The sequence below is a fragment of the Grammomys surdaster genome, unplaced genomic scaffold, assembly GCF_004785775.1.
Source record: "Grammomys surdaster isolate TR1022 unplaced genomic scaffold, NIH_TR_1.0 126051, whole genome shotgun sequence".
Lineage (NCBI taxonomy): Eukaryota > Metazoa > Chordata > Mammalia > Rodentia > Muridae > Grammomys > Grammomys surdaster.
In genome coordinates, this window is record NW_021620862.1 from 591,173 (window position 1) to 618,116 (window position 26,944).

Below are 26,944 nucleotides of genomic sequence, written 5' to 3' on the forward strand. Positions count from 1 at the left end.
CTTCTGATCAGAAGTTAAAAACAAACAAACAAACAAACAAACAAACAGATATAGTTTTGAAGAGACTCAGTCTCAAAATAGAAGATGCATTTACCCAAGGGTCCTGATCTGTCACCAGATTTGTGACAATTATGTTTCGGTCACAGGTACATTTGTATGGATTTCAATCAATGTAACATTTTTCTTGAGGTTCTTGTATATTCATATGGTATATATTAGATGTTAGCTAGATGAGGCCAGTACCCCAAAACACAGTACTTGCTGTTAGCTGGGCTACAGTTCTGTTTCTTAGTCATGCTCCATTTCAGCTTTATGTATATGTACCTATTGATTAAGACCAAGATAGATAGTGTTGCCTCATCTAAGTATTACAATTCTGTAAGAACTAGTTCATTCCTGTGGTACATTATGGCACCATATATTGAAGTTGTTGGGAAGGAGATGTGATAACTGGTTCTAGAAGAATCACAAGTGATGGTTGGGTATGTTCAAGCTACACTGTATAAATGTGCATACTCTCCAAAGAATACATTTTTAAAAGATGGTTTTAAAAGAACTAATTCTTAGAGAATGACAAAACATTTCCCTTTATAGGGTTTATGACAATGCAGAAGTTATGGCTTTGTTTAATAAAATTTACACACACAGTGATGTGTTGCCAGGAGCATTTCTGGCTAGGCTGGGAAATACTTTATACTTCCATCAGCACTTAATTCTTGAAAATTAGGATTTCATCATTTACAGATGATTTAATAAACAAGAGGAATGACATTATTAGTAAATATGCAGCCCCACATACAAGCTCGGAGGCACTTGCATGTAAGCACTCAGAGGAACACATATACAAACATATCCATTCATTCGCATACAGAAATATGTATACATACATGTACACAAAACATATACATGCCCACATACATACATCTGCATATACACAGAGATGATTATACATGTACTTATGCACATAATTGCAAACACAAGTGACATATGATCACATAGACTTTCCTTAGAAAATATAGATATTAAATGTAAATGTGGCCATGGAAACACAAGATTCTCATAAATCTCAGTACCTAACAGCACAAGATCTAGAGAACAGGCTTCAATGATGAATCCTTAAGTGCCTCTCCCTACTATGTTCTCTTAGATGTGTGTTTCTTTGAGCAAGGTAGTAGCTACAGACACATATACATGGAGGATTGTCGAGCAATATGTTAAAACAACGGGAAGTTAAGCAAATGGTTGGAGCCATGAAGTCATATAGTTAACATAGAGGAAAGATGAATGCATTGAAAGACCCTGACCATTGATTAGCAACTATAACATTTTTGCAACAACTCCTTTCCTTTATGGGACTGTAGCAAGTTTACACTACAGGAACAAGGGAGGATGTAAGTGTGCTTCCAACACTTTCTTAGCTCATGACAGCCAGAAAGCATAGAGGACAGAAGATGAGTCTAGAAACAACATACATACTCCATAACTTGCAGCTGGTGACCTGCTTGCTCTAAATACTTTCCCTCTGTTAGTAGCTCATTCAGCCAGGATCTCATCAGTCTGTGAACACATGGCTGAGGGCAGTGTTCACATGGCACTGCTGGCCGGAAGCCAACCCTCTAATACATGCATCTCCAGGGGGCAATACCATATCCAAACTGTAACAGAGTGGATCCTGACCAAGTAGATACAGAAACTGCAGGGTTAAGTTCATTGTGAAAGAAATTCCCAGTTTTTTACAGCAGAGGGATTTGCAGTAGTTCTTTGGTTTATTTTACTATGGAGCACTCTTTTTTCACAGAATGTGTGGTGGCTTCTGTGGTCAGTGAAACATGCCTGAGCACATTTGAGAAATGCAGGCTTGGTACTGTGTTAAAAACACAAGCATGACTCACCTCTGAGCTTACAAGGAAACCAGTTTATGAAACAATATCACTATTTTTATTTGTTTATTTTTGCTTTTGTTTACGTTTTTTCTGTAGAATAAATGGTTTCACATTCTGAAGGTGAAAAAATACCTCTTATTTTTCAAAATCTTATCATTTTCATAGAAAAAATGGTTTGGATACAAAGAAGGAAATCTTGTAACTCAAAATTCAATTTTAGAGAAACAAAGAACCATAGAAATGCAGGTTTTCTTATCAGTACACATGACGTTCCTTCTTTTTAGGAATGGTTTGGACATAAGTGGACACAAATGGGAGGTTACTTTAGATAAATAATAGTCCTTAAAAGCACTTGCGGAGCTAAATACACTTCAAAAATTATTTCTTTTTAAAAAATTATTTTAGTTTACTTCTAGATGTATTTATTTTATTTTACATATGTGGATATATTGCCTGCATACATGTTTGTGTACCACATAAATACTGAGTGCTCATGGATGTCAGAGTTGAGTATCAGAAGCCAGTGTATGACATTGCTGAGTCATCTCACCAGCCCCCAAATTATTTATTTTACATAATCATGTTGGAGGATTTCTTTTGGGTATTTCAAATAGCCTGTCTACACTTTCTTTTTTTTTCTGTTGGCTGTTTTATTTACATTTTATATGTTAACCCCTTACCCTGTTTTCCCCCACCCAGGAACCCCCCTATCCCATCACCCCTCCTCCTGCTTCTCTGAGGATGTGCCCCTACCTACCCCCCCATTCCCACCCACTGGGGAATCCAGCCTTCATGAGACCAAGGATCTCTTCTCCCATGTATGCCCAACAGGGCCATCCTCCCTTACATATACAGCTGGAGCCATGGATCCCTCCCTAAGTGCTCCTAGGCTGATGGTTTAGACCCTGGGAGCTCTGGTTGGTTGATATTGTTGCTCTCCTCATGGGGCCGCAAACCCTTTCAGCTCCTACAGTCTTCACTCTAACTCCTCCATTGGGAACCCCATGATCAGTTCAATGGTTAGCTGGGAGCATCTGCCTCTGAATATGTCAGACTCTTGCAGACCTCTGAGGAGACATCCACATCAGGCTCTTATCAGCATGCACTTCCTGACTTCCACATCAGCATCTACTTTTGGTGACTGCATATGGGATGGATACTCAGGTGGAATGGTCTCCAGACGGGCCCTCCTTCAGTTTTTGTCCCTCACTTTGTCTCCATATTTGCTCCCTTGAGTATTTTGTTGCTCCTTCTAAGAAGGACCAAAGCATCCCAACTTAACTCTCTACTCAATGATGACTTGGTCAAGGAAGAAATAAAGAAAGAAATTAAAGACTTTTTAGAATTTAATGAAAATGAGGACACATCATACCAAAACTTGTGGGACTCCATGAAGGCAGCACTAAGAGGAAAATTCATAGCTCTAAGTGCCTACAAAAAGAAACTGGAGAAAGCACACACTAACAACTTGACAGCACACTTAAAAGCTCTAGAACAAAAATAAGCAAATACACCCAAGAGGAGTAGAAGGCAGGAAATAATCAAACTCAGTGCTGAAATCAACCAAATAGAAACAGAAAGAACAATACAAAATATCAACAAAACCAGGAGCTGGTTCTTTGAGAAAATCAACAAGATAGATAAACCCTTAGCCAGATTAACAGAGGGCCCAGAGACAGTATCCAAATTAATAAAATCAGAACTGAAAAGGGAGACATAACAACAGAAACTGAGGAAATTCAAAAAATCATCAGATCCTACTACAAAGGCCTATACCCAACAAAACTGGAAAACCTGGATGAAATGGACAACTTCCTAGGAAGATACCACATCAAAGTTAAATCAGGAGCAAATAAACCATCTAAATAGTCCCATAACCCCTAAGGAAATAGCAGCAGTCATTAAAAGTCTCCCCACCAAAAAAAGCCTGGGTCCAGTTGGATTTAGTGCAGAATTCTATCAGACCTTCAAGGAAGACCTAATACCATTTCTCTGTCTATACTTTCTTATAGGCAATTATTTTAATCAGCCTCAGAAAAGGAGTTAAGCTTGCAAAAACCCCTTCATACTGCTCTGTGTAAGCAATCAGTAGCTATTGCTATTTGTGAGGTAAAGCTCAGTAAATGATACAATTTTTATTAATGGAAAAATGTTCTGTATTCATAAAGTCATTAGTATACCCATCTGTCCCTCTTGTTTCTGCATACTAACTTGATTTTATTTCCAAGAAAAGTGAGAAAGAATGTGTAAGGGCTTCGACTTTATAGGCAAACAGCGGAATCTTATCTTAGCATCGCTGTAAAGACATCCACTATGTTGGGTTCTTCCTCCTTAACTGATGATTTCTCTCCCTGCTCCTCAGGACAACAGTCAGGCTTCCTAGCTCAGTGAACTGCCTTTTGTTCAGCAATGTTGATGCCTTTTTGTCAGTACCTTTTCTTGATGTAGTTGTCACAAATGATGGCTTATGATCCAGTGTCTTTGTTAGGTGGGAACTGTAGCCATGGAGTTGGATGAAAATGTTTGGTGAGTCAATCTCAGGAGAAACTGTGTCAAAGTCTCAGTGAGCATGAGGTGGAAGGAGTCTCTGAGCCAGCGTGCTGATAGATACTGCTGGGCATGGGCAAACTGTATTCCTATCATAACAGAGCAACAAAGCTCTGCAAATGCTTTTCAAGAAGATAGCAGCCAACCAAAATGCAGCATCTTCAAAGAACATTCTCCTGAACAAGAAAACTTAAACTATATTTCCTGTATTACTAATGCATAACTCATTTATCAGTCCTTAGAAAAATCAAGGTGTGGGAAAAATAAACCCTGTGATTTCAGATTGTAAAGTTCAAACATATAAGCAATCAATAAATTCTTTAGGGCTAGACGGTATGGAGAGGCATAAGCAACAGAATTCTCTGGGCCTAAGAAAATGGGTCATTAGGGAACACTCTGTCCTCTTTCAAAGTATTGGTTAGGTTTCATTTCTTAAGTTGTAAATTGAATATATACATATTCATTTAATTATTCTTTATACTTTATGTATGTCTTATATGTGTTCTTTTATGTGTAAGATGGGGTTAATAATCTTATTTAAGAATAAAGAAAACTGGGCAAGCATCCAGAAATATGTTTGATTTAGAATTGAAACTGAGTAGTCTGGACTCCCCTAATTTAAAATGTGTGATTGTTCAGCCTTGTCTGTTCTTTATGAAGAAATTGCATAACTTGATGAATTTAAAAGTAAACATAACTAAGAAACATAAGAAATTTAATTAAAAGAATAAACTATGTTAAAGAAGAATATAATACCCTTCTTGGAGGTAAAAAGATTAATATGAAAGAGAAGCAATTTTCTGTTTAACAATTCAAACATATATTATTTAGAAGGAAATAGTAAGAATAAAATTAACTGCCTGTGTCAGAAAGCAGTTGAGGTCTTACAGAAACATAATCCATTATTTTTTGGTTATTGCTTTCACTATTTCACAGTAAAACTAAGGAAAACCAAAAAACTATACTACTTTAATCGAAGTAATTTAATATAGAGAAGTTAACATGTATTGAAAAGTCAAAACAATACAGAAAAATAATGAAGTAATGTAAGAAGAAGCCATCGTCCCTCAGGAAAGCAAGTGAAGGTGAAGTTAATGCAGAGCAGGCATCTTTAGAGAGAGCATCCCCTAGGGCTGGACCCAGGCCTCAGGGAAAGGATAATTCTGCTGCATATACTGCCCTAAGGACTTGGGAGAGCAGATCATCTGGAGATGGGGCTGGAGGCAATAGAAAAATGTCAGCTCATACATGTGAATGCGGATCTGAGAGCTAAGTTTGAAGCAATGGCTGACATAACCCTATGGGGCGATGTGGCGATGCTGGTTGAGTTAATGGAAACACTAGATACTGGACCCTTACCTGCTCATTATGGAAAGTGGGAGGCTAACTTTCACATCTCTCCATATTTCTCTATCCAGCCTTTCCCCATTCCACTATGGAAACTTTTCACCAAGATCTTTGTTAAAGAGGTAAAGTATTTTGATGAGTCTAACATCATTGTCCAAGGGTCAGATATAGAAAGGTAGTTTTGAAGCAAAAACAAACAAAACAGCAACCAAAGCAAACAAAAACCAATTATCTTCATTTACTTGCTTGTTTCCATTATTCTAATATGATCCTAGCTGTCATCATGGCTCTCAAGTTCAGCTCAAGTGGAAGAGTCTATAACTTTCGGAGAGAGGTCAGCCATGTGATACCCTGATATGCTTCTTTGAATGTATTTGCTTATTTGTTTAGAGTCTCTCTCTCTCTCTCTCTCTCTCTCTCTCTCTCTCTCTCTCTCTCTCTCTCTCTCTCTCTCTCTCTGTGTGTGTGTGTGTGTGTGTTTCTCTCAGTCTCTTTCATGGGTTGTTCTGTGTACAGAAAACTTGCAGACATTGATTTTCTCCTTCCATCATGTCTGTTTGCAGTACTGAACTTAGATCACTGGGCTTAGTGGTAAGCATCTTTACCCACTGACCCATCACAACAGCGCCTCTACCCTTCTTTAATGCTGACAGACTTTCCTTTATGTTGTCTTCCCACCTTGAAAATCATTTGGATAGCCTGTCTAATGAGGTTACCTCTAAAATACAGAGGAGGAAATGATCTGAGCAGAAATTGTGGGAGATGCTCATCAGTGTCTAGGGCGGTAGAAAGGTATCTGCACTTAGTCATTCTCACCTGGTTTGGTTCTGATCATGGATAGCTAGTTATCAACTTGATGGTCCTGTGATTATTTGGCTTTTCTCAGTCTTTTAGTGAGTGTGTTCTCAGTGTCACATAATGAGTAACTTAGAACATGCAAAGATAAGGGCCTGAGTTCAATCCCTGGAACCCATACAAATAACCGTAACTGCTGAAATATACATATGATTCCAGCAGTGGGGGGGAAGAGACAGGTAGATCCCTGAAACTCCTTGTCCAGCAAGCATAGCAAAATTGGTGAGTCCCAAGTCTAGGTGAGATATTTGGTCTCTAAGAGCATGGTAGTTGATTCTTAGGAACACCTAAGTTTTCCCTGTGGCTTTCACATATGTGTACATAGGTGCACATGCTCATACATGCAAATTTATATTATATATGTATATATGTGTGTGTGTGTGTGTGTGTGTATGTGTGTATATATTTGATGACTACACACATCAAGCAATCTTATAGATATCCATAATACCTTATGACTTCTTTTTATTCCACAACTTACCAAGAACACTTACAATACTTTGCTGTGTTCCAAATGTTGGAAGTTCACAGAAGTTAATGTCACATGTAACCAGTGAAAATAATGTAGGATTACAGCACACATTAAGGCAGTGCCAAAAGCTCAGTACATCTCACCCACATTACCTCATACTGTGAAAATCATAGGCAAAATAGTTGCTCCTTCCATGTTGCAGATGAGTAAGGAGGAGCTAGCAAGACTCATGAATGTATCTGAGTATCCTAGTAGTAAGTACTGACTGGTAGTTAGAATGCAGAATCTGTCTCCCTGACTGCTGTGGCATGCTGTTTCTCCATTGGCTATTATATTAAGACCTTCCATTTGTCCATCAGAGTTAACATTAAAAAATGCCTATAGATGCTAGCTACAAATCCATAAATGACATCCAATCACTGCTCATAGGATTACATTCTTTTTGTTTGTTTGTTTTTCGATCCACCTGCCTCCCAAGTGCTGGGATTAAAGGCGTGCGCCACCACTGCCCAGCTATAGGATTACATTCTTACCAGGCATGAATATATTAGAAATCAATACCAGAGCCCTAGTAAAATGCTTTGAATTCATAAAATAGTTTCCAAGATTGTTACAATAACTAATAATTTCTGAGATATTCAAGAGCCTTTGTACTTTCCCCAACTTTAAAACTATAGGTCCCCTATCAAGTCCTGGTCTTTGTTCTTTTTGTTTCTGTATCTTCTGTTACCTACGAGTGAATGATTATATGGCACATTCTCCAGCATTTCAAAAGCATTGTAAATTTCAGACAATTTAGTGTTCCTTATGGTCCTCCCCTTTTACTAATGTATCCCCTTAATTCTACTCCATGTTTCTTTCTATAATGCTCCTCTCAATTTATCTTCTGAACCTGAGAAATTTAAACTTGCTGACAAGTGTTTTGATCACCAACCATTTGCTTTAAATGGATCTTTTGTTAGTTCCCAGCTCATGGTTCATACTAGAGATTATCTTTCTTTAGAGGTGGTCTGACTCACATTTTGATGTATAAAATAAACAAGGTATTTCTGTATATCTAAAAAGAAAATCATGTAAGTCTTTTACTCCTTGGAGAAAAGATTCTTTATTATGAAATAGTTGCAACACTAATTTTATACCACAATGGAACCCACTAGTGAGACAGTATTCCTAAAGCACAGTCACTGTGGTTTCTAATTTACTGGCGAGATGTCTTTAAACTTCATTGTGTGGGAGCACTTTACCAGACTCCTTGATGTAGATGAGTGTCTCCTGTTGTAGATCCATGTTCCTGTTTCATCACCAATGTACCTCATGGCTGGGCAATAGGGAAGGGAATAGTATCACTCCAAAGATGCTTATTACACTGCTGAGGTCTTTGAGATAGTAATAAGCACAATGGATTGTACTATTTAAGGATTCCCCAAATGAAGCCAGGCACCTAGCCAGTAGTCTTAAGAACCAGGGTATCCTGTCATAATAGCTATCCTTTAGCACCTGTCAGGCACAGGTAGGCAGATGTCTGTGAGTTTGAGGCCAGTCTGGTCAATAACACCAAGTTCCAGGTCAGCAGGGCTAAATAGTGAGACACTCACCAAAATAAATAAATAAATAAACAAACAAACAAACAAACAAGTTTGTTTGTTTAAACAATCAATATAAGGCATTTGTACTCTTGATGAACATTTGTGCCTATCCCTGAAATTATGGCATCTTCTGAGAAAATGTCACAGGGTTTAATTTCCTTGAATAAATCCTTACAGTTATTTAGAACGTTGGAAAAATACTTTACAAATCCAAATTAGGAGTTATATTAAATTCACAAAGTTTAATCTTGTTTATCTATTTGTAAAAATCCAAAATATTTGTGTACCTGTAAAAAAAAATGTTTCAGGTTTTACTTGGATACACAAGGCTTTGAACTTCCTTGGCAAAGGCCCTACCAATAAGTATATCCTGTCCTTCATCAATCTTTTAAATCATTGAGAATGTTATGGTTAATTATGATATCATCATACGAATAGTGTAAGGTCATAAAGTGTATAATATGTATATGTATATATAAAATTTGCCCTTGTCTTGCTAAAAAGGAAGTAGTATGCATTTATTGTCCACAGTGTGTGTGTGTGTGTGTGTGTGTGTGTGTGTGTGTGTGTGTGGTAAGCCTGTAATGATGTATAGGCAAGGCTCTTCTGTGGAGCAGGGGGCAATTTAGTTCTGAAAGTTTAGAGTTTTTCATCTAATCAATATGTTTGTATCCTTTTGTGTATGTTGTAGATGATAATGTAACTTTCTCAAAGCTCACAGTAAAACAGTAAGTTTAGGCTGTAATTAACATTGATTGAACTTGGAGACTTGAGTAAATTATGGCTGGAATACTCCAACTCCCTCAACCAGTAAGCAAACTTCCCATGATGTAGGTCTGCTTCAGAGAGAGCTGTCTGATGCTAATGGTCAATCTTATAGTGATAAAGAGACACTTGCCCTACCTCACAGAATACTGTGTAGTACATGAAACAGACATGATGGAGTCGATTTTACATTGGAATATCTGAAGCTTTTGTTCCTCCTTCCCTCTGGCTGTATTTTTCTTTGTTGGGAACCTAATGCATACTTCCAAATGTCAGTCTTTTAACATCACATAAAATCTCTTTGGCCCAGCAAAGTCTTTAAATTAAACAAAAGTTAACATGGTTGGAATGGCTCAGTCATGCCAACAGCCTCCTGACAAATGTGTTTTTTAAATATTTGGATTTGACCGTAATTAAGTTTTCCAAGATCTCTATTTTTGTTCTGATTTTAACAATATTTTTAAGTGACCCTTCAAGTTTATTATATTGTAGCATTTTGTGTTTTTTTAAAAATTTGCATAATCACATACCAATTTACAAAATGATAAGTACTAGCCAGAATGATATGTTGTGTAATAGGCATACTACAGCTAAGAGTAGAACAGGAGCCAACGTTTTAAAGAAATATCTCAATGCCTTGTGTGTTAACTGTTTTAAACTTATTTTTATCTATGCTGAATATTAGAATATGTATGAGAACCATACATGTAAACAGAATTTTAAACTCTAAATCATAATGTGTTTTACCAGCAGATCCTTCCTTCTTAATAAACTATATACAAATAATAGAATCCATTTTTATCTCACAATGAAGAACTTTGAGAGCTAGAGCATGAGCCTTGGGATCCTTTGTCATGTTGTTCCATCTACCACTGGTGAATGTCCAGATTAAAGAAATTCATAATCATGGGTGTAGTTGACAGCACTGCCTTTTGTGTGAAGTTCTGCTTCCTCTAAACCTCAAGCATTATGCTCATGGATGAGTGAGAGTCTTCTGGCCTTAGGGAAGTATAATCAGAGACAAAGATATACAAATAAATCAATGTGAGGCACTATTATCATTAACTACCTGACATACAGCTCAGTACTTCATGCTTCGGGTTCAACTTTTAGTTAGGACTCAGATAACTCAAGAGCACAGCTGAAGATTTCCATAGCTAGGAGTCAGCTTAGACTTGAACATTCATCTATTTCATCTAAATCCTTTTTTTTTAATCCTGTGTCATGAACGTTCTCTAAAGAGAAGGGATATGTGAAGTTGAGGGAAAGGCTGACTTTCTTCCTTTTGAGTGACAAATGAGCCATGAACTGGCTGTGTTTGGATAGGTACCAGCAACTTGTCATAAGGGCCAGGAATATGTCAGGTAGATATATAATTTGGAGAAATTTGAATAAGTATGACATTTTACAGATGAACAAGAAGTTCACTATGACCAGCAGATAGGTATTAATATTCATTCCACATTTATACATAATAGGTACAGAGCACAGTAAGTAAAGGGAGAATGGTACCTCAGAGTAGAAGTAAACCTACCTTTGGAGAGTAGAATTCTGCTGGCTATTAAAGACCTGAGATGCAACATTGTCCTTTCTTTTTTAATTGCACAAGCTTTCCCTGAACACTATTTAAAAGCAGCTTCCAGGCATATTCTGCTGAGTGTTGACTCTAGAAAGATATCTGCTTAATATGTCTATGTAAATCCTGAAGGATAGTGCGGTTTGGTGAGAGCAGTGCTCCTGGCAGAGGTGGGAGTGGACTCCACCAGAAACTCCAAGGTACTGGGCAGACATTTTTCATGTGTTTTCTAGATCTCCAACTGTGCTTAATTCTCATTGTATACGGGAAATCTATGACTTAAGATCAAATATAGATTAAGCAGAAAAAAAACATAATTTTGTTGATCTTACACTAAGAATATATTTTATAACAATAAGTTTAAATTACCTAGAAAATCAAATGAAAAAATTTAAATATAAAAAGATCAATATAAATTATTATAATATTAGTTTTCTTGTCTTGTGTGTGTATGTATACAACATGTATGTCACGTATATGTGCATGTTGCATGATGTGTGAATGTGGGTACTATGGTTTTTGGCTTCATACCTTGCTGGAAGCAGGACCACTCTATTGTTAGCTGCTATGTAAGCCAGGTTCAATGGGGCATGAGCCTTGTGGATTCATATCCACAAGTGCCTCCAACTTCTCCAAGGAAGACCAGGTTCACTGGTAATTGCTATCATACTGTGCTTTATATGGGTTCTTCCCCAGGTCATCATGCATGTATGGCAAAGTCTTGACATACTAGGCCATCTCCCTAGCTCACAATTTTCATTTTCTTATTTGTTGAATGCTCTATTCTGTAAAAATTGCTGAGTGAAAACCTTTGAAGACTTTGCCACAGTCAGCCCATAATCTGGCCCTGCTTTCCTGACAGTGAGCTCTTCCCTAGAGACAACAGACTTGTTAGATGAATTTCCATCCATTCCTATTATCAGCTCACTATTATGACATCTTACATCTCTAGATGTTACAGAACTCCATAAATGAAACCACAGTTTTCCTGTTTTCTAATGATATTTTGTTTTGTTCTTAGAACAGGGTCTTATGTATGTAGCTGGTCTTGCGGTTGTTATATACCTGAGGATGATTCCTGACATCCTGTATCTACTTCCCAAATGGAACTGCAGACTACCAAGCCTACTTTCTATTTCTTTGGAGAGGGAGAGGGACAGGGAGTGGGGGAGAGAATGATTGTGACTCATAGTCTCTCAGACAAGAAAAAAGCCAGGAATTTTTCTTTCATGCTTCCCTCAACAACTAGACACTATTCTGATAGGCTTTTGCTCTTCTCATGGACTTCGAAAACAACGTTAAAGACTCAATGATTTTGAATAAGCAGCTCTGTATGAACAGAGGTGTTCTCATCTTGTTCATGGCTGTCACACAGTGTTAGAAGATAAACCCTGGGCCCAGGAAGGTTTGAGATGATGAGAAGAGGTTGTTTAACAGTTTGAAGCTGCTCAACAGCTTTTTAGTATCTTTTCCTTTGATTGAACTAGAAATAATTGACCAATATATTATGAAGGGCACTAATAAGTTAGGCCTTGTTTTCTATAAACAGCATCATACATTGCCTTTCTATTCAGGATCTACTTAGATATTCTTTTAGAAAATTCTTGAAAATATATGATCAAGTATATGCTCAGCATCATCTGAGATCATATTTAAAAGACATGAAGTTGAATCTGATGGCATTGACCTATTAGCTCAGCTACTATGGAGACTAAAGGATCTTAAGTTTAAGGCCTGCAGAGAGTACAGACATAAGCAACTTCATGAGACCTCCTCTCAAAATAAGTAATCAAAAGATGGCCAGTGATATATACCTTGGCTAACATAGCTTGTACAAGACCCTGGGTTCAATCCTCTGTACAATAGAATAAATAAAGAAACAAACAAAAAATGTTTCTGGCTTCATGGAGCTGTCATCAATGATGCAATGACTGCAATGTCTCTCCTTATCTGACCCATTCCTTTTGCCAAGTAGATTCTGAAAATGGAACACACACATACACAAACACACACACACACACACACACACACACACACAGAGAGAGAGAGAGAGAGAGAGAGAGAGAGAGAGAGAGAGAAATGACTTCACTTAATAGGAACATGATTTTATAGGAATAACCTAAGTTTAAGATTGTAAAATGGTCAGTTCTTTAAAGGCTATCACAAATCTGGCCAGTTTTTATATTAAAGAATGCAGTTTTCAGCTTTAGATCCCCTTCTTACTGAGTTATAGTACGCCTTTCCATAAGCATGCCTTCAGAAAATCTCTTAGAGATGCTTCTCAACTCCAGGAAAATCTGTACTTAGGAAAATATGATGCTGCAAAATGGAAAGGGGATAAGGGTGAAGACAAACTTGTCAGCTCAGGACTTCATTTATGAATCTGCTCTTTATCTTCCTGTGGCCGGCCATATTTAACCTTAATTTCCTCAGCTGACCTAGGCAGTAGTAAAATCTTCTCTCTTGACTTATTTTAAGGATTTGATTAAATTATCATTGAAAATTATCTGAAGTGCTCTGAAAATACTGGCTGCCTCTGTGATTCATTTTTCAGAAGTTTTGACTGTAATAAACATGTGTTAATGGTAAAAATGTTTACCTATTGCTATACTATGTACTGGACACTACTGTAACATCACACAGCTCCTAACAAGTTTGACCCTAAAACTGCACTCTGACATAGGGTCTGGTGTCCTTACCAGAAACTAAGGTCCTGATATCTAATTCACTTATCCTACAGATCAGTTTAGAAGTGGTAGAACTAGGTACATATATTCTTGGGAATGTATTTTTTGTGATTCATTGAAAAGATATATATATATATATATATATATATGAAGATGATTTCAATATGGATAGACAACACATTTCAACAAAATTGATTGAAACACTTTTCAATATAGGCTCATATGTTTTCTAAAAACTAGCATAGTGCTCCATTGACAATACGGTGCTCTAAAAATGGTTTTGTTCTCTTCATTTCAGCCTGTGAGGTGGAAGCAGGTAAAGTGTACCAGGTGTCATCTGAAGAGCACATGCAGCCTTTCAAGGAGAACATGGAGCAGTTCATCAGTCAAGGTAAACTGCAGAGATGTCTCTCCACTCCTTAGGCAGATATGTAGCAGCCATCTGTTTCAGTGCGAATTTAAACAAGATTATTTTGGCATTACTGAAAAAACAACAAACCCCCAAATACCCAAACAAATAAGAATTGGGATAATCACATCACAGGCATGAGAGGCTAACAATTTGCTAACTATGGTATTTTGTGGCTAGTCTGCATTGTTATTGGATGGTGTTTTGTGAACAACACACTGATGCAGGGTCCGGCATGGCTGAGTAAGGGGTGATGTGTCACAGTTCCTGCCCCTGGAGCATCGCCAGGTCTTTGATCCCTGCACGTGTGCTGATGGTCGCTGTTGCCCTGAAGCTGATCTGCTGTCTCTTCTATTTTATTTTCAATCTCTCCTTCTGGGGAATATACTTCCCCCATTACTCAGAGGTAATCACTCCATAATTAATGAAACAGATGCGGCTCTTGGGAATGAGAGATGGAGGCGGTCATGAGGCTGTGGAGGATGAGGAACAGGCCTCCCACTTGGCCCTAAGAGCCATGGGAAAGGATCTCCACAATGTAACCACAAAGGCCATAAAAGCCTACAGTCCTTTGTAGATATTGTTTCATAGCAAGACCTGGCCTTGATTTTGGAATTATGAAGAGATACATGTACCCTTTGGTCCAATGACTGGTACATTATTTAGCCAGGGTGAACTTGGGGACATCAAGGATAGAAAGTTAAAGTGGTCTCAAGAAGAAAAAACATGGATAGGAAAAGAAGAAATCTATAGAAAACAAGCAAATAATTGATTGAGTTATCTTAGTGGAGGAAGGCTTGTATATGATCCAGAAACAAATAATATCAGAAGGAGCATAATGAGTGCATGAAGTTGCTAGAATAAACAAAAATTAGAGAATTGAAAGATGATGTATAAGCAAATAAAAGGTTAATACTTAATTTTTTTATCTACTTGCAGGATTGGAGATGGCAATGCATAGAAAGATATCAGAGAGAGCTAGCTGCTTTACTTACAAATTTTAAAAATTTGTCAGGAATTATTTTAACCTTAGTAGTCTGCCAACTTTCTGTTCTTATATGAAAACAGTTACTATTGTCTGCTGTACCAGGAAACTGCAAGAGCTGTGCCCAGCTACCCATGAAGAACAGGCTCTGTAAAACCTATAAGGAAATATGCTTTTGTTTTGTGTTTAGTTTCTGTTTTAAGGAAGCAGGAATAGGGACTAATGATCTAGGATTCATAAAATTTATGTGAATTTAAAGATTTCTAAAAAAAGATTAACAATGATCAAAGCCTTGATGATCTAGCTTTAGTAAATAAAAGACTGGGGTCAGGTTGTGTGGTCAGGAAAAGAAGGCAAAATAGTGAGACTGGAGAAAGAAGAAAGGAGAAGGAAGAATGATGAGAATCCTTGGGCAAAGAGAGAGCACTTGACCTGACAGCATGCATCCACTACTGACTCCGAGTCATTACTGAGTCAGCGCTGCTCCCAATCCTGTCTTTCTCAGGACCTTCCTCATGCAGAGGCTGGATCTTGGCACACTATTACTTTAAATAGTTTGTATTATAAAGGCATAAAATCTTTGTGCTCTTATTTTTAAAATTTGGTATTTTGTGATGTGTGTTTTGCTTTTTAATTGATTTTTGTTGCTGCTGCTGTTGTTGTTGTTTTGTTACCAGTGATACAGATTGATCTGGGTCCTAGCATACATGGTAGACAAATGCTCTACCACTAAGCTCCATCTCCAACCCATCCCCTTACATTTCAACTCTGCTTATGACCTCAGTACAATGTGGTAGTTATTTGCTTTGTCAAAACATTGTACCCAAAGAATAAAGTCGATTGGTGTCTTTTAAATCTTCAGGACACCATCTGCTATTTTTGTGCAATGAATTAATACCTCTAGATATTTAATACTTGTATTTCATAGAGCACAGATATTATCTCACTGATGCTTTCTTCATTCTGAAGACATAAACATAGAAAAATTCAGAGTATACTAAAAAAATTTTTTTTGTTTTCTTTCTTTTTCTTTTCTCTCACTGTTTGAAGTCATTGAAACTTAAAATTATATCAAAGCATTTACTACTCAAAACATTTCAGCCCTGGAATTTAACATCTCTTCTGAAGATCAGATTTATATCATGCCATGCTCTGGGAAAGATTTTGTTCTTTGAGGAATTCTCCTAGAGGCGAACATGGCATGAGACTGAGGCCAAATAGCTCTCTCAGAAGGATGAATCTGTCCTCTCTGTAGCTGACTATGACTTTCATAGCCTGTTCAAGTGTCACTGGCAATGACTTCCAAAGAATGAGCCATGGCTCTATTTAATCAACATGAGCACAACTTCCTTTCAATGGAAAAATACTACTTTAAAGATCATCATGTAGATTAATGGAGAACAGTGTTGAGATTCCTGAATTAAAGTGAATATCGCTCTCAGATTCAACGCTGTATGAACAAAGGTAGAAATCTCATTCATTCCTAAAAGTGTTCTTCCTCCAAAATAATAGTCTCATGGTTAGGTCTCATTCCACTAGTGATGAAAAAGCTGAGGTCTGTTTTTTTCCACCTGGTGGTAGAATTCTAAGATTAAGAATGTGTCATTTAAACAAATGATACATGACTAAAAAGATTACAGAGCTGAAGGTGTCCAGTCATCCTTTATGGCTTACTAAGAAGTAGGAAGTTCATAATTTGAGGACTTGTTTAAGACAAAGGTAGGCCTTTTGACAATGCAGACAAGAGTATACATTGGTCATGATTTATTACACATAGTATATTTGTGTAATAAATTAAGCCTACCTGCCTGGTTATCTATAGTGTAATCAAAGTATATGTGATTTATTATATAATATTGTTAATTTGTATTTTATAGACTAAAACTATGGTTGTGCTTTTTCCTTTAAAAGAAAGCATGAATTGAAAAACAAATTCAAGCTACTGGAATTTAGGAATTAAGTTTCCAAAGCACAAAGGATCACTATAAATAGTTTTCATTGCCATTAGTGTATGATTTGAGGCAGAGACAGAGGCCTATAGATTTTTTTTTAGTAGTTTACACATAGGGAAGCCAGGATTTCCCAGTCTTGATTAATGGATAAATATGTCTTTATATTTTAATGACAGTTCAAAAAGTTCTTTCAATTTATCCAGTATGAAGTTATTAGAAGTTTATACTTCTGAGTGAAATAAAAGCAGTTTTATCATGATAATAAAATACTCAGACTTTGGCAGGCATTACCTTTGTCATTAGGTTGAATTGGATGGCAAAGGCCATCCAATCTGTAAGTGTGTGTCTGTGTGTGTGTGTATGTATTTCTCCTTGTGTCATTTGATACTTTCTATTTTCCTCTGGTCCTGTTCAAAATTCTATATAATCTTTGCATTCACCTGTAATGACCATATGTGTGTGTCTGTGTGTGTGTGTTGTTCAGTGGTTAAGTGTAAGTACACCACAAAGATTCAATCTGTCTTGGCTATTTATTTCAGTAATGAAGGTGAAAGGTGAATATCTTAGTGCATCTTTCATTTCACATTTTCTTAAAGACAAATGATAACATAGCAATGGCAATGCTTTGGAAAAACTTGCATTGATCAAATGTGTCAAAATTGTGACAAATAAATGACCATCCTTATGCATTCAGGCTCTTGGGCCTGTATTTAGTGAAGCATTATGAGAATAACAAATGTCAAAATATATTTCTCTTAAGATGATTTTTTATAAGGCAGGATTTGGGGGTTCTTTATTTCTTTTAGATATCAAGGCAAAAGTCTAAACTCCAACTTAGAATGATAGAAAATTCTACCTTTATAGCATATGTCAAATTTTTTCTTATAACTAAACTTTTATCAATAATACTATAGCTTTGTCATGTCAACCTTTGCCAAGATTAGCCACAGGAGAATATTCATATTTTGTATGTATCCAGAGTCTGTTTAAATGTGCCTAATTCTCTAATGTAAAAATCTCTTGAACAGTTGAAAAGACAGACCGTGTCTAATGCTGGCCAAACGTTTTATTGCATTAGCTCTGGAGTCTAACAGAAACATCTCTTATCCTCATAATCCAGCTATTGTGTGGTCTGTGGATCACATTCTAGCAATCTTTCTGGATTTCATCTCATCCCAGAATCCATTTATTTATCCAATTTTTTCCTCCCTGCCTTCTTACTTCCACTCGAGCCAGGATTTCATGGTCTCCATTTCAATATGTCTGTCTTGGGAATGTCTCTTACGTCTACCTTAAAATAGGCAGCTGGAAAGAATCCTGTCTGCTTGCTTTGAGGCACCCACTGTTTATCAAGGTGATAGCTTCCCCTCTGACAAGAAAACCCTGAAGGGAGATTCACTCTAATGGTGTTCTGCATCTGCCTAGCTTAGGATCCATTACAATACTGTCTGCTGCTGTGTTATTTGTTCCTTCCTCAATAGTATAAGTACCACTAAGAGAGCAGGTTTGCTCAGCTGACTTCACCCTATGCTCCCAGAATATAGACCGAGCCCAGTCACATGTCTTGATCACCAGAGGCCAACAATCTTCCTCAAGACCACTTCTTGGGTTTTATCTTCTATAGCAGTGAATGGAAATGTAGAACGTCCTTACAAGATATCTAATGGCCTTAAATTCATGGCTAACAACCATTGGACCTAGTTTCTACAAATCATTGTTGTAAGGTTTCCTTTGCCAAGTTAGATTTCTAGACATCTAAGACTATTTATCTCAATCTCCTCTTAAGCCTGCACTTCCTTTCTAGGACTCTAGTGATAAGCCACTTTTATTTGCCATTGATGAAACGGCACTGTACAAAGGGTTTTCCCACACTTAACCAGGGCTACAATCACAGACCCTTTGAACTCATATGTTCTGCTTTTCTATCACTATAATTAGAGGGAAACCCTGCTCCTGTCCCAGTCAGATCCTTCTGCACAAGCTGAGATCAGACAGTCCTCTAAAGATCAAGGAATCTATTACCTTACAGAACAGAATATTCTGAGAAGGGCCCCAAAGGCACACCTATATAGACAGTAACTCTTTTTAGTGATAGTGACACTTTATTATTAGAGGAGTGGTAGGTGGATATGAGAGAACTGAAGACAAGGAAGGGGAAGACACAGAGAAATGTGAAATGGAAGGGGTGGGACTCTGGAGCAAATCAGGAGTTGCATCTTCTGGAAGGGAGCAGTGAATGATAAGGCTGAGAATGCTCCAGGCACCCAGCTTTGTGAATGCACATCACTCTCACTAAGTAACTTGGATTATATCCTGATACCTTCATAGCAATGTGGACAAAGCTTAAATGGAGACAGATTGGTCTGAGGAGTAGGAGGAGCAGAAGGAGGAAGAGGAGGAGGAGGAGGAGGAGGAGGAGGAAGGGGAGGAGGAGGAGGAGGAGGCTCCTTTTAAGACTGGCATGGCATGAGATCAGAGAAATGAGGAGCTGAGTACTCATGAAGTGATGGTTAGGAGACAGAATAGACTTGTCTGGTTATCATAAGAAGAGAAGCACATTAACATAGATGATATGATAGGTGCCAAGGCTTCTTGTCTGGGTGACTGAGTATCATCAATTGATGATGGATGGAAGGCACTGTGAAAGCCCCTATCCAAAGTGTTTAGGATCAGAAATGATCCAGTTTTTTTCATTTTTTGTTAATTTTTTAAAGCTTTCTTTGGTGATTTTTGTGGGGGAGGGGTTATAGCATAAAACTGTAAGACAATAGAATTTTCTGGACAATCCTACAGTTTCTAATTATATTCTCAGAACCGAACACACTCTTCTTCCTCCTCCACACCACCCAACTCTCCTTATTTGCTGAATTGAAGCTATAGCCTGGACAAATTGTGCCCAAAATCTGTACCATTGCCCAGCTATGGTGGACCTAGGATGTATTAGGTTGCTTGTATGTATGTATGTATGTATGTATGTATGTATGTATGTATGTATGTATGTGTGCATATGTGTTTGTGTGTGTGTGTGTGTGTGTGTGTGTGTGTGTGTGTGTGTGTGATCTGCTGTGTATTTCTACCCCTGGGAATCAAATCAGAGCCTAATTTTCTCATGTTGGTCATCTCTTCTTTTCACTCGTATTTTGATTCATGTGTACTTTAAAATTTAATAAGAATGGTGCAGGATTCTCCTCATGCTACTTGATGAAGTCAGGCCTCTACTGTCCTTTCTCGAATTTAAAACAGCAAATGGGATTTTTCAAAGACCCCACTGCCCATATCTTCCAGTGTTTTTGCAGACACTTCTCCTCTTAATCTAAGCATAGCAAATTGAAGCTGAACAGTCCTTGTGAGTTGAACCAAGATGAAAACGCATAAATCTGTAATCACATGCTTATAATTAGAAGGGTGTTGAAACCGCAAGTCTTAAATATACAATCCCTGGTATTGGTAATACTATACACGAGAATGGAAGAGATGCTGAAAGCAAGGTTATTAGCTGTGCCAGATCCTGGGCAGTCCACCAGCTCTGAGGTTTTTCTATGAGAAATGTTACTGTCTACCATATAAGCTGGGCTCCTCAGTGAGGAGGAGGAGCAATGGGGTTGCTTTCCTTTCTTTCTTTTTTGCCCTTTAAACATACAGTTGGAATTATTTTAAGTAATGAAAAAATGAATATTTAAGATAATCTATTATTGACCATTTGAATTAGAAAAGAAGCATAATGCCTATTAGTCTATTGGATTTTAATTAATATGATAGTATAGCTAACCATAAAGCCTTAATATTGTTTCTTTTAAGCTAAATACTTTGTTTTAGTTTCCTTAGAGTAGTCTTAGCAGATGTGATGATATCCATTTCCTAACATGAAAATGAATATTCAGATAGCTTCATTATTAGTTTGGATTTTGTTGTTTGGGTTTATTTTTTTTTCTGTCAGTGTCTCACTCTAGCCTAAGCTGGCCTGAGGCTTACTATATAGCCACGATGCCCTTGAACTTCCCATAGTCTTCCTGCTTTAACCTCCTGACTACTAGGCTTACAGAGCTGAGCCAGCAAGCCTGATTCAGAAAGCTTGTTGAAGACTGAAATAACACAATAGCTAGATGGTGGACATGCTGAAGCCGAGCCCTTGTAAAGGAGATGGGAACAATTTTATTTTAATTTAGAAGTTGTAATACTAATAAGGGATTCAGAGAGATGGTGGACAAAGTTACTGTACAGTGTCCAGGGTAGGACTGTTACTCTCAGAAGCTCACCACTAGCAGAACTAAAAGGAGGGAACACTTTATTTGTAAATGCATGCAGATAGACAGCGATTTCTCACAATATTGACATGTGATTATTCTATTTTAGATTTCATGTGCTGTGCCGATAATTCTTGACACAAAAAGAAGCACAAATTGGAGGCAACCCTTAGGAAAAGCATAGCTCATGTCCCCACTTCCCTCTGAGTGTTAGATTTCCAACAGTCTCAATCACTTCCGCATCTATAGATGAGAATGAATCAGACTCTAGGAGGCCTGAGATGGACTGGGTTCCATCCCAGGGCCGCTTACAAGTGCCTCCTCCCTCTTTGTACTTGGCTGCTCCTACCAACACATTACATCACAGGTCTCTCATATCTCTACCATGTGTTCCAAGCTGGACCTTCAGCATCTAGTCCATAAGGAAGAGCCAATAAAGACCTCTTTCCTAGATGGCTGCACTTCCAGTGCCAGCCTGTCAGCCCTCCTGCCCTACCATTTTTCTTAGAATTGTGTGATTGATGTGTCCGCCTAAGTGATTTTCCTAGAGGGGAATCTTACCTGGTGCTTTATTTCACAGTAAATAAGTGTTGCAACTATTGAAATAAGCACATATCCAGTGAAAAACTCAATTATATCATGGAATGCAAATCTATTGTCGTCCTTTATTCACACTTATACCTGAAATGTACCTACTCTTTCAAATCTTTGCCAATAGTTGGTTCTTAGCTTCAGTTTTTAAGTCCTGATATGTCCTATAAAATGCTGTTCTAGTCATGTTCAGGTTTGAGTTGTCCCGGTGCATGCACTCTCCCTGATGATATATATACCTTTCTAAATCTTTAGCTGATATTCTATTGATATGTCTGTCACTTTACTACTGTGATATTGGAAAATATTTGTGTAATTAGGATATAAAAACCTGGTCAGTCACGTTCCTGGAAATACTTCTATGATCATGTTTGTCCTTTCACATCCATCTCTGATGATTATTGGTAATTGAAATTGTTAGATTCTCTGTTATGACATTTACTAACCTATTCCTTGATAATGTCATTTTTGGCTTAAAAAATGTTCCTGTTGGGTGCCTGGAAAATGGCTCAGTATATAAAGAACTTGCTGTGCCAGCAGAACTAGAGTTCTCCAGGATCTACAAAAATCAGGGTATGAGCACATAATCCTAATGCAGAGAGGCAGTAGAGACTGGAAGATCCCTGGAACACATTGGCCAGTCAGCCTAGTGAGGCTTTAAATTCTACGTTCAGTGAGAAACCTGATCTCAAAAACTAAGGAGAAGTTATTTAGGAAGTCACCAGAGGTCAGCCTGTGGTTTTCATGCAGGCAAATGTACCTACACAGAAATGCATGCAAGATACACACACACACACACACATACACACACATCAGAGACAGAGAGAGACAGAGACAGCGAGACAGAGAAACAGAAAAATGGAGACGGAGAGAAAGACAGAGAGCCTTATTTGTAAAGATATAGGCTTTTATTTTGATAGTTTTGCTTTCATGCTAAATCTGTCAGTTCATCTAAATTTATTTTCATCTGTGGTCTGTGATAGAAATCTAATTTTTGTGTCCTTTGATGTTAGTTGTTTGATTCCACATTATATGCATGCCAACTTTTCTCTGTTAATAATGTAGTTTCATCTCTGTCACATCACACCTTTCTCCAGAGTATTAAGTTTATTTCCCTCTTCTTCTTTTTTTTTTTTAATCAAGGCAAAGCTTGTTGCTACCATATTTACTGTGAAATGAGGAAAGGCTTAGCTTGCATATCCATCTTAGTAATTTAGCTTCTTATAAGATTTGAGAAACATGATGTCAATTTCCCTATTAGGATCTGGACAGAGTTACATAAATATCTATGTAGATCATTCTGGGGAGAACCAGCATCCCTGTGGTATCTATGGTTTCCTCCTGTGAATGCATTGAAGAGCATATGTGTTTAGGACTCTGTTCATGTCTGTCTAAAAGCTCTTACCATCTTGTTAACGTCTTTACTCTTTGGTAGATGTAGTCCTAGAGATATTATATGAGTCTGTATCTTATGAATTGTATTTATTATATATGAATGTACACTGTATTCAAATAAGTATTCTACTACCATTACTTATTATAGACTACAAGCTTAGTGACCTTTCTTAGTAATGCATCCATTTTGGATTTTTTGAAAGGTTTCCTTCATCAGTGTTGCTGAAAATAATGACAGTTTATTTACTTCCATCTTCTTTCATTCTCTTCCTTTTCTTTTTCCCAACAATATCGTAGTGACTGTTATATACAGTCTAATATAAGTATAAATAGAAGAAATATCATTTACAAAGGACCATGATTAAAAGGATAGAATTATTTTGGCAATTTCTTAATAGAGCTATTTCCAAACTCTTTAATCTGATTGAAGATTTTGTTTTTATTGAATTGTTCCGTTCTGTAGCTTCAAAGATTATATTCTATTTCATTACTTGCATGAGTACATGTGTGCATGCCTGTGTTCAAGTACATGTTTGTATGAAAATAAAGGTATATTTGAGGACAGAGGCCAATGCCATGTGTCTTCCTTAATATCTCTTTTGCTTATTTTTGTTACAAAACTAGAACTGAGTCATCTATGCTAAATCTGCCTGTCTTTACCAACACCCATATGCTGAGGTATACACAGCACTTTCATCCTTTGCAAGATTTCTGAGGATCTTCCCTCAGTTCCTCACACTTGTGGAGCAGTCACTGGAACTAATTCTTCTCCCTGCCCCCTTGTGTCTATACCTGATGATGCATAATGTTGGTGTTTACACTTCTTTTGTTATGTGGCGTATATTATGGCGTTTGAATTTATTCATAATCGAACAGTTACTATAGTCAAACACATTAGTCCATCCCTTTCATAGTTACCTTTTTGTGTATGCATGGCTTCCAAATCTAAACTTCACTCTTTTATCAGGTTTCCTATGTATCATGCGATACTGCTTATACTCTGCATAGCACATGTGAGTTACCTGAGCTTAATCTTCCTTCGAAAGTGTGTAACTTTGTACCATTTGCCTTCCATCTCCCTATACCGTTTGCCCTTCCTAGTCTTCTGTTTCAGTGTTTTTGAGTGCTTTAGGGAATTGGCTTTGCTATTTTTAGATTCCACATGTTCGTGACATCATACAATATTTTTCTTTCTGTTAACACGATTCTTTAACAAAGTCTGATGTTGCTATTTTTTGCTTCCCTTTAAGCAATAAAAATCTGCAGACTCTTAACGTTAATCTGACCTATTTATATGTCATTCTTTTGCAGGGCTTTTGCCTTATTGTATGTCTTGTCGTGATTCCTAAAATAGAGAATTATCATTGTTTGAAGTATTCAGTTTTTGGTCTCAGTTTAACAGTCCTGTTTCCTTTGCTCACCATTTCTTCATCTGATACCTACTTTCTCCAGTTATTTTTCTCCTGTCAGATGTCTGCCCTTTAAAGGCCACTGTAGTGACTCGGGACTGTATGTTGTTCTTTTCCATGTAAAACTTTCTGGATATCACAGTTGCTTTTTGAGGCATAGATGTATTAATCATGAAACTTTGGGTCCAAGGTCAATAATTCCTTTGAGTAGTCTGGAAGCCCCGACTCCTCTCTTCCCTGGTAAATTGTCAACAATTTGAGTTCAGTTTTTGTTGCTTTGTATTTTGCTCTGAATTTGTTCTGGGGCACTTTTCATGTTTTCTATTTCTCTTTATGTTTGTTTTGGATAATCATTAGGAGATTCTACCGACCAAGAATTATTTTAAAATAGGTTCTTTCCTTGCACGTCAGTACAGCCCTTTGTATGCTATAGCCCAGTGCACGGTGAAGGTTCACCTCTGTGTTGTGCCACAGGATTCCTCTTCTCTTCAGAGCTGCTGTGGGGAAAACACATATGCTCAACGCCTAACTCATGGGGTGCTCCTTTGCAGTTTCTTGGATACTTTGGAGGGTTCAGGCCTGTTCATCTTTTTTTATTTTTTCTGCTTGTTCATGTAAGGAAAAGTTGTAAGAATCAGTGTTGCCCTGGGAAACATTGCCTTACATCTCTTTGGAATCCTGCTTCTCTTTGTTTTAATGGCCTCAGAGAATTTTCCTTGTTTACTATCAGATTTAGTCATGCACTAATTTTTATTTTATTTTATTCTATCTTGTGCATGTGTGTGTGTGTGTGTGTGTGTGTTTGTGTGTGTGTGTGTGAAACCCTGCATATCTTGTATCTAGCAAGTCCATAATATTGATGGAAATAAGGTTCTACTTTGTTTCTTCTGTAATATTGTAACATATTTAAAGTAATTTGTATCAGGGTGTACTTCCAGCTGGCTTTATTTCATTGTAAAGGAGCTCATAAACTTATTTGCTAATTTCTGTGCTGACCAGCCATTTTCCTACCATATAAGTATATGCATTTTTCAGGATGTATACTTAGTTGTATACAGTGCGTGTTTAAATGTTGAAGTGCTGGATCCATGGCTTCATGATGGATTCATGCTGCTAACTTTCCCATACACTGCTCGCCCTCTTCTCTGCCCTAGTTTTACTTACCCCGAGTCTACTCCACTCTAACCTCAAGGCATCAACTTTACCCCAAAGTAATCTTCTGCTATTATACGCCAGTCATGGAACGTGGGTTCTTTTCCTTGTTACAAGCTACTGGCATTATGTTATTGTCCAAGCAAAGACGACCTTCCTCTAACCTGTAGTCATCTGTGAAATACTAGTCATAATTACTGACCTGTGTGAATGTTCATTTTAATGTATCCAAAATCTATGTTTAGAATGTCACCCATGCATCTTCCATGTGATGTAATTAATGTATAAATAATCTAATGTTTCTATGATTAATTTTACTCAAGGCTGGTCCTGCCATGAATTTCTGAACAAATTGCTTCTTTACTCTTATAGCAGAAAACTAGATACTTATAAATGTTTACTGTTGACTTTTTATATTTATGTATTTTATGGCTATGTATATGTACTACACACATGCAACAGAAGCCTGAAAGGTTAGAAAAGGGCATTGGATACCCCAAAACTAGAACTATAGGCAGGCAAGTGTGAGCCACCATATGGGTGCTATAAACTGAACTCAGGTCTTCTGTAAGAGCAATAACAACTTTTATCTGCTGAGCCATCTCTCCCCCCTTAATTATTTTCTGTTCTTCTTCTTGTCCCACTCATCTCTTCTGCATCATGGCAAAGCTTCTCAACTGGTGATGTGCCCTTAACCCTCTATTCCCTGCAGTTCAGTTCATTCTTTTCCCAGGAAACGAACCTTTCAAGGCTATGTGCAGAGACCTCATCCACTGGCAGTATGGCCCCGATATTTTACATTCCTCCCTTAATTACTGTTGTATTGTGTCATCAGGCTATCAGTTCCTGAGAGAAAAGAGCTGGAATCGCTACTTACCAACACTCAAACATCCATCTTTCCCTTCAGTTTTCTTTCATCCTTTTCTCTTGGAAATAACAGATTTTGCTTTGCGTATTTTGAATCTCTGATGCTGGATGCATACATAATTAGAATTAATTTGTCTTTCTGTTGAATTACTTCTTCACGGAAGTGTTTGCCTTTTTCTTTCCCATAGCAAAATTATTCCTTCTCAAGTCTAATTCTTCTAA

The 26,944-nt window shown here is 37.4% G+C and overlaps 1 protein-coding gene across 2 annotated transcripts in view; it reads left to right on the forward strand.

The window, feature by feature from the left end:
* The window catches only part of Fmn2 (formin 2), a 339,367-nt gene that overhangs the window by 224,472 nt on the left and 87,951 nt on the right, over positions 1-26,944 (forward strand). Inside the window, exon 14 of one of the 2 annotated variants that reach the window (XM_028755264.1) lies at positions 14,017-14,109. The exons of the other annotated variant lie outside the window; for it this stretch is intronic. Within the exon in view, the coding sequence (XP_028611097.1) occupies positions 14,017-14,109 (93 nt within the window). The remainder of the gene's footprint in view (positions 1-14,016; positions 14,110-26,944) is intronic. 2 annotated transcript variants of the gene reach the window in all.